Source organism: Oreochromis aureus, linkage group 8 (genome assembly GCF_013358895.1).
Source record: "Oreochromis aureus strain Israel breed Guangdong linkage group 8, ZZ_aureus, whole genome shotgun sequence".
Lineage (NCBI taxonomy): Eukaryota > Metazoa > Chordata > Actinopteri > Cichliformes > Cichlidae > Oreochromis > Oreochromis aureus.
The window spans coordinates 31,247,243-31,256,091 of record NC_052949.1 but is presented as its reverse complement, the minus strand read 5'-3'; the positions used below and the strand labels follow the sequence as shown (position 1 = coordinate 31,256,091).

Sequence of the window (8,849 nt, the reverse complement as noted above, 5' to 3'; positions counted from 1 at the left end):
AGATTAGATATTTTGTTAATGATCAGTTGAACAGGTATGTCTAAGTGGCTTGTGAGTGCATATTCATATTTAGTTTACCAATTTATTTGACCTATGTATGTTTGATAGCTGAACTGTTTGACAGCTCATAATATTCAGTCACCAACTGCAGGCTTGGTGTAACACAACTAACATCCCTTACCCCTAAGCTGCTGACCCAAACCAAGTCAATCAAAGGAAGAGTTTCAGGGGAAAGAAATGTTTATTAATAATCATGTTAGTAATAACTGTAATAATAACTGTGATAATAATGTACGAATATTGTAATAAATAGTATTGTTTCTTTGAAGCACATTAAAAGCACACATAAATCAACCAGTTAAAAGAAATACCATCCAAACTCAGCATTGCACAGGCCTGAAAATACACATACGTGCACGCACACACGCACACGCACACACACACACACACACACACACACACACACACACACACACACACACACACAAATGACATTGTAGAAATACACACATGTGTACATATACAGTGTCATTTGCACAGGTTCAGTCTCACATTAAAAGTCTCCTTGTTTGTAATACACATTAATACCAGTTTTTGCTATTGACATAAAGAATAACTGATACATAAAGAGTAGAAAAGCACACTTGAGCCTCGAACACATAAATAAAAGCAGACTAAAAAAATGCAAACATGTAAGTTAGGTCTTTTTTTCTTTAAATTTTACTCCGTAGTCACCATTCAAACCTTTGTGCTTTGGGATCTGCATAGGACTGGGAGGCTCTTGGCATTCAGGAGTGAAAAACGTTCAAAGGCAACCAGATCATTTAAGTCAAAACTTTCTGATGTGTGTGCATAAGTTTGAAATTTATATTATTTTGAATAAAACTTCAGACATACTAGAAATTATTCTAGCATCTGCATTTATTCTGTGACTGAAGACTAATTAGTTGTTATCAACGTCTAAAAGTTGATGCAGCACAATCGAAAATACACTCAACCAACTGTCAAGGCCAAGTTGTTTCAGTTTTCTGCTGTACCGTAAAACACTCCTTTTTTTTACTGACAGGTGAAATTAGCAACATTTTTGAAATGATTAGTTTGAGTATTGTTTCATGCACACATGTAACAATAATGAGGGGTTTGTGTGTTTGGTGGAGCAGAGGAGAACACTGGGGAAAAATCATGAGCTTATCCACTCGAGAGCAGTTAGAAATTCTTTATTATGTTTTATTTGATGTTGGGTTTTTTTTATAAAATGGAAGAAATGGCGTAAAGAAGACAGTGACAGCAGACACTTGAGACTGAGAATCTACCATTATCTCCAGTGCCATTTTTGCAGGTGCACTTCATTTGTGCCCTAAATCTAGCTTTCATTGTCCCAAATTATTTCATATACAGATTTAGAAAGAAGTGCATAGTTAAAGTGAGGCATATGGGTAACAAATCTAAATGCCAATAATATCGATATTCTATAGCAATAACATCGTTATTCCAATTAACAGTTGGTTCTGCTGCTAATGACAAAGAAGAAAAGTTTTGCCACTTTAAGTCATAGTTCATGTGTTTTCTGAATCCCTGTGGAAACAGTTTGGTAGTCTACTTAAGAAAGAACACTTGTTGGAAATACTGTAAAGGTTATTTAAAGAGTAAATATTGCAGAATCACAGTATAATTTCTATACATTTACAACAACACTCCAGGCTAAGTTAGTGGGCTGCTCAAAGGACTCCAGTAAGGATTTCACGTTTTCACTTGATTTTTCACTTGCATGGGTTAAGTTATATACATGTACGTACTCTAAAATATCTTCCAGCTTTTGTTTTGTGCATAGTTCTTGCATTTGTGCTCACTGAGCCTGATCTTGTGTGAAATAAATAAGAGACATCTTTTATTATTATTTGGATAATGTGGGCGTTAAAGTAATTAAGGACAGAGATGAATCACAATATAACTTAACCTCACTGAGGTATTTAAAAGACAACTCTCAATAATAATAATCATAATAATAATAATAATAATGATGACTGAATTTCCTGGAGGAACCTACCCGAGGGATTAACAAAGTTCTATCTGTCTATAAGATTTTATAACTTCTTGTAATGAGATAAAAATGAGATATTTAAACAAAATGTTGTCAAATACCAGTACTGCTGAAACACCCACAGACCAACTGAATGCAGGATTAGGGCTTATGTAGTGTCCTTCTGTTTATGCCAACCTGTCAGAACGTGTCTTTGCAGCAAATATTCTGTGACTTTAGGGTGGAGGTCAGTGGGTTAACGGGGGAGGTAGGTGTGGTTCTGGCTTATGGGTGGATGTTGGGCTCAAGTGTGGAAGAGGGGCGAGAGGAGGTAAATGAGGTCTGGTTGCCAGGATCTTTAAGAGAGTAATAGCTGCTTTAGGGCTCGTATCTGAGGTATACACAATAGAAAGAAATGGGAAAAGTTTTGCAGGTTTTGGTAGGAAGCCCGAGGATTTTTCATATCTCTTTGCTCTGAGTACGCGTACTTAATGCAAACATCGGGTTTTCTGATTGGGGAAGGGAAGGACCAAGGTAAAAGGCCATGCCACAGGGGGATACCACAGCTAGAGTTAAAAGCTACTTTAGACCTTTAGATAATCTCTCCAACCAGCAACAGATGAACATCATATACAGTACGTGTAAACAAGCCAAGAGAAAGAACAACAAGGAAAAAAAGAACAAAAATAAATTACAATTAGAATAACACAGCAGCGATCGGAGGATACCTGATCTCTGCTAAGATTGACATCGTTAGAATATTTTTTGTTAAGTCCCAGTTCATGTCCAGCTGCCTGATCCCACTGCAGAAGCTTTTTTCCAGATGAACAACTCAGCAGTGACACGCTGACGGTGTTGCAGAGGCATCGTTAAAAAAATCTGTCTCTACACACATTCACAGATGCTCAATTAGTCTTTGCAAGAGTTTTTAGACATTCATGTTGAGAACAGTACGGACAACCAGTCTTTCACTGTGATGCATGAAGGAGAAAGAAACACAGTGGTAACAGTGGATCCTGTCACACAAACATCTGCCTCACTGAAACACCAGAAAAACAGGAAAGGAAGTAAAATCTGGATCTCTGGTCATCAACATGATGGAGACATGATATCACAATGGTCATAAGAACTGAGTCACAGAACTAAAGGCACTCCAAGGCCAGTGAGTGATCAGCTTAAATAGACAGAATTGGTCCAAAAAGGATGCATTTAACTATTTACTGACAGGTTTTAAATAAATCAGGACAGACAAAGAGCCAATCGTTCAAACTCAGCATGAGCTTGGGTTGCCTTCGTTCTGTTACACTGAGCTAGATTACTGTGGCCTTTCAGTTGTTTCCATGTAACACCTCCATCACTTTATAAACTGATGTACTGTCCGTGGGATCGCTTAGTCTTATAAACCATGTTACATACATTACCAAGTGCTATGCAGTGAAGTAATAGTGCAGTGAGACTCGAATCCTCCTCTGAATTAAAATAAAGATGTAAAGGTTTCAATGTCATCGTATCCATAAATGTGGTAAAACACCATCACATGCTTAGTACGACCCACAAATCAAACAAGTGCATGTTAGCGTCCTGCAGCAGAGCGTCTCCATTTCCAACAGGACACACTCCTACATGTTTCCCCACCTCAGACTGGTCTCGTGTTTTCTTTGTTGTCCTGTTCCTCACCACAGCATTACCCTCAGCACCACGATGACACTACGATTCAGCTACACAAAGAAAAACAAACCAAACAACTAAAACTCTCTGTAGTACTTCACTCTACAGCAGGACATGTCTGTTCACTTCTTATTATTTCCTTTTGGACATGACGTGATCGTGAGGAGGAGGTCCAGCATATTATCACAAACATGTTACTATATAATTTACACGTGTAATAAATATACAGAATGCTGTTTGTTCTTTTGAAGCACATAAAAAACACCATCTGCCTAAAAAGTTTAAGTTACATTCAGTAGCTGAACAAAAGAGAAACGAAATGACATGAAAGAACGACACATCATTACACTTACACCAAGTCCTGCGTCAAAGCTGAAAAATCAAATGTATGTCCAGGTGGAGATCACAAATGGGTATATTTATATATAAATACTTTCTTCTTACTGCCAGTACAATGACTACAACAATAGTAGATGACAACAGCTGACTCTGCATCATGGCTGACAGCATGTTATTAGTACAATGTGTAAATATAGAAGGATGTCAGTAGGAATCCATAGGAACAGATGGGTTTACACAGACTTGCTGTCATTGTGTAACTTTGAATTGCTTTAACTCTCTTATTCCTGTCTTAGTGGTGGAAGCTGAAGGCTGTGTTGTAGCAGATCATCATTTCCACTTTTCATTTTTTACCCACTCTCTGTCCCCCCAGTCCTACCCTGCCTATGCCAACACAATGCACAAGAGCTGTTTTTACTACACGGCACAGTAAAACCACCAGACTGTGGTGACATCAGGCAGCCTGTTATTAATGTTCCCACCTCTCTGGAACTTGAGTTGAGCTTGTAGAGTAAACCCTAACCCTTCTTTCTTATCTGTGTGTACTTTTGGATTTAAAAGGCAGATTTTCTGACTGATACAGACGTTATTAGTGGAAGACAGGCTCAAAAAGCTTTAATCTCATTATGTAGTGACAGGCCTGCTGGACCAGCTGCCCCACACACCTACACACACGCACACGCGCGCACACACACACACACACACACACACACACACACACACACACACACACACACACACATACATCCCCACCTAATCCAGCAGAAGGCATGTGGGGCGTGGTGGCTGACCTTCAGAAATCACGGGGAGCTGGCATCTCCTCATCTTACCTTTGAACTGCACACACAGTTTCTGTTTTTTAAACATACTTATATAATACACACATATGGTATCTAATATGTATATACACAGAGTGATGTTTGATCTTTTCAGAAGCCATAAACTTAAAAAAGTTTACAAAAATAAAAATGTTTTATAGTGACCTTCCTATTTGGTCTCTAACACTCAGCAAGGCTTGTTTTTCAGGAGTTAGAGCTGGTAGGCTCCTCTCTGCTCCCAGGCTACAGACTCAGTGGTCCAGGTCCCGGCCTTACAAAGCAGGCCTTTTGTCCATCCCTTTAATTCTTGACAGAAGGCCATTTTTTTCTTTTAGTTGATCTCTGTTAGTGTCCTTCTGTGTCCACGGTGATCTTCTCTCTTTTTTTAGCAGGTGTCCATCTGTACTCACTGTTTCGTTTATTTACTAAAAGAAGAGGGCAAGAGCACAGAAAATAAGCAAGTCAGTGTAAATAAGTTGCACATCTTCACTGGCTTTTACACTATACTGTACGCATCATGAGCATAATCTACTGTAGTATCCAGCCACTGAGAAGAAAATATGCTGGAGGATTTCTTTCCTGCCAGCTTATAAAAGCACAGTTACAACAGCAGCAGGGAGTTCAACCTAATATTTTAACTTTCAACAGTCACTAACAGCTTTTGTACTGCTTATATTTTTTATTTTGTGCTTTTTGTTGAGAATGAAATTATTCTCTGTGATTTATAACTGTCACCTCAAGCTGCTTTACTGTAATGCAGTGTAGAGTAATGTTACTGGCTGGTTGTGCGTGGATCTTCCTTAGAACAGTTGGTAAGTCCACAGCAGGATTAGGAGCAGCCGGGTGAAGGGCTGCTCCTGCTGGGAGCGGTGGAGGAGCCGCTCCAGTCGGAGGCGGCGGACGAGGCACGCGGAGGTCCCTGTGTCAGGGGGACCTGCGCGACCTGGGGCCGAGAGCGAGATGCGGGCTGTCCCGGAACAATGGACGCCGGTCCAGCCGGCAGTGAGCAGGTGCTCACAGCTGTGCCTGCACGGTCGTGCCGGTGCCAAAAACTGATTTCCAATGTTTCCATGGGTTTTTTATGTGTAATATCGTTACGTATGTTGCTAAATAGACTTTTTTGGTGAACAGGTATTACAAAGGGGTTATATATATATAAAAGTTAAAAATTTCCTGTTTCTCAAGTATCTTTATAACAGTGTTATTATACTTACATTATAATCAATCAGGTCCCTTTTGTCCACTTAAAATATGTTTACAGAGCTGTCCTCTTGGCCAGATTACTCTTAAAAGAGACATTTTTAAAGTCAACAAGAGTTTTTTTAACTGCATAAATAAAGGATACATAAAAGTCACTGCCAAAAACTGATTGCGCTTCTACCTTGTTACAGGAATGTTGTTTGTTGCTCAAGATGACTTGATATCATTCACGAGTGATACATTTGACATATGTTTCACATATTATAGACCAACAAGTTATCTATAGCAGTTTAAATACAAGCAATCAGTTTTTGATTGCTTGCTGGCCGGCCTCCGGACCAGCGTTGCCATCACCCCTGGAGTCTTAGTCCTTGTAAGTTTAATCAAATTCTCAGGACAACAGATGTCAACATAACGTTAAGTCATGTGTCTTCACAAAGTTTTGTGTTTGCTTTTATGATCCTATTAAATCTTCCTGAACATCATAATAAAAAAATAATTAGTAAAATCCATCGATCCATCCATTCAGAGACGGGCTAGACTCTGGATGAATCTCTAGGCTGTTGTAGGGCTAAAACACAGAGCCAAAGGACGACTTAGACTAGTTAACTCCACTGAGTCTTTGCACTGTGGGCAGAAGTCCATTCAAACATGCTCCAGTTTAACCAAGCACAGCACATACACATAGAAACACATTTAGTTCATTTCTGTAAAGTTTTAATACTAAGAAAAGCACCAATATGAAAAAAGAAACAGTTGGATTTATTTGATCTTTTGTTATATTTTCAAAAGTCATTAGATCTGCTTTGATACAATGATCACAGATACATTTGTCACCAAATTCAAATGATGAAATGCACGAACACTTGATGATGACGATTTTCGGTCAATATTAATTTGTAAATAATTTTTTTTGCTATTTTTAATTCCCGGCTTAAGTGATGGGCATCTGTAAACAGGACACCAAACACTTCAGCTGTGAAGAGAACTGATGTCACAGGTTTAAAACACACATCACTCCTAATCATTTCCAGCCTCTTTTGGATTCCTGATCCTGGAATTAAAATATCTGATAAATCCTGAAAATGTTTCTCAGCTTTTAATGTTGGCTACAAAATGTAACTGCAGATCATTCTCTCAAACAAATGTTTGCTTGTTCATAAAGAAAGGCAACTACAAATTTTACTGAATTTTTCACACATGCACACACACACACACACACACACACACACACACACACACACACTGTTGGTAATAATACTCTGTTACATTTCTTTCTACAACACACATATACTGGTAAATTAAATTGACAATCAAAGCAAACATTCGTGTGTGTGACTGGAAGAGCACAGATAATTAAACACATGTATTGTATTATTTATAATTTACATGGTTATAAAAAGGAGATGTCCCATCACCACTGAAAGCACATTTTTATATGTGTAGTAATAGATATATTTCTGCATATCTCTACTACTTTCTGTTATACAGGCAGGTTTTTCAGTGAAATGTGATTATTTAGAAAAGCAATTTCTAAATAATATGACAAATTGGTTTAATTATTTTATGTGATTAAATTCTTTTGGCTATACAACACTTTGGACAACTTTTGTTGTTTTTAGGTGTGCATCATGGGTAGATAAGCTGCTGGGTTTAAGAGCTTCTGACAGCCAAGCGTACAAGTATCTCAAAACTTGCATACCTTAAGCCAGAACAGTGAAAGCTGGTCATCATAAATACATGCTGCAAGGTTAATTTAGAAAACACTTGGGTGGACCACAAAAGAGAAGACGATGGTGGCTAAGGAACAGTACAAACAAGATCACCTCATTTGAGGACTGGGTTCCTGGAGTATTTAAAAATAGACACTATGTGCACTTTTAAGATTAGGCTTCAAACTTTCCTTTTTGCTAAAGCATATAGTTAGGTCTGGACCAGGTGACCCTGAATCCTCCCTTAGTTATGCTGCAATAGGTGTAGGCTGCTGGGGGACTCCCATGATGCACTGGGTGTTTCTTCTTCAGTCACCTTTCTCACTGTCAATACCCGATACGCACCAGAAACCTGATCAGTACCACACATGTGCGAAAGGCCACTACTTCCGCTCGAAGCATTTTACGATAGTTACGGGTCAGCGTATTTGTTAAGATGTTAACAATAATAAGTATTTCTTAAAATGTTTGTAGTAATGAAACATTTTAATATAATGTAGACAAAAACGAAAAAAAAAGATAGTTACGGATCAGGACTCCCCGATCCATACCGCGCATGTGCAGATGTTCTCTTCTTCTCTTTCAGTTAATGGCAGTTTACTCCCCAGTGTACGAGGATGCCGCCACCTGCTGACCGAGCGAATGAGCCCTATTGTAAACTGAACTTAAGTCATTACAAATCGTGTTTGTGTATGCGTTAAATTTGATTTAGTGATAGTCGAGTGTGTTTATGCTTGTCTGTGTGGAGAGGATTGTTGGAATAGTGATGATGATGTTTGCTATCACTGTCAATTGTCAGTAAACACTTAATCTGGCTGATGAATCTTCACGTGACACATTACTAAGTCTGTATTGTTAAGTCTGTAATTAGGCGCATTCTTCTTATTTTACAGCGCTGTTATTCAATCGGGGGGCCCTCTCTGTTGAGGAGAAAAGCATGAATTTGTTTGTATACGGAGGTATCCATTGTTTAAATGTCCCGGTAGTCGAAAAAGAGGCAGAGCTGTTGAGAAATGCTAGGCGCTAACTGGGCGCTAACAGTGTCATTCAAATATATTAACTGTCACAATGCTGGCAAAGAGAGAAAGTGAC

General features: G+C 38.7%; 1 protein-coding gene across 2 annotated transcripts in view; it reads right to left on the bottom strand.

The window, feature by feature from the left end:
- Window positions 1-233: 233 nt before the first annotated feature.
- rbfox3a (RNA binding fox-1 homolog 3a) overlaps window positions 234-8,849 on the bottom strand; it is a 194,624-nt gene continuing 186,008 nt past the window's right edge. The window contains exons 12-13 of one of the 2 annotated variants that reach the window (XM_039616279.1): window positions 6,060-6,130; window positions 5,216-5,270 (exon numbers count right to left, since the gene is read on the bottom strand). In XM_039616279.1, coding sequence (XP_039472213.1) covers window positions 6,101-6,130 — 30 coding nt within the window. In that variant the 3' untranslated portion in view covers window positions 5,216-5,270; window positions 6,060-6,100. Of the gene's footprint in view, window positions 5,271-6,059; window positions 6,131-8,849 lie in introns of both variants that reach the window. The other variant, XM_039616278.1, reaches the window with a different exon arrangement.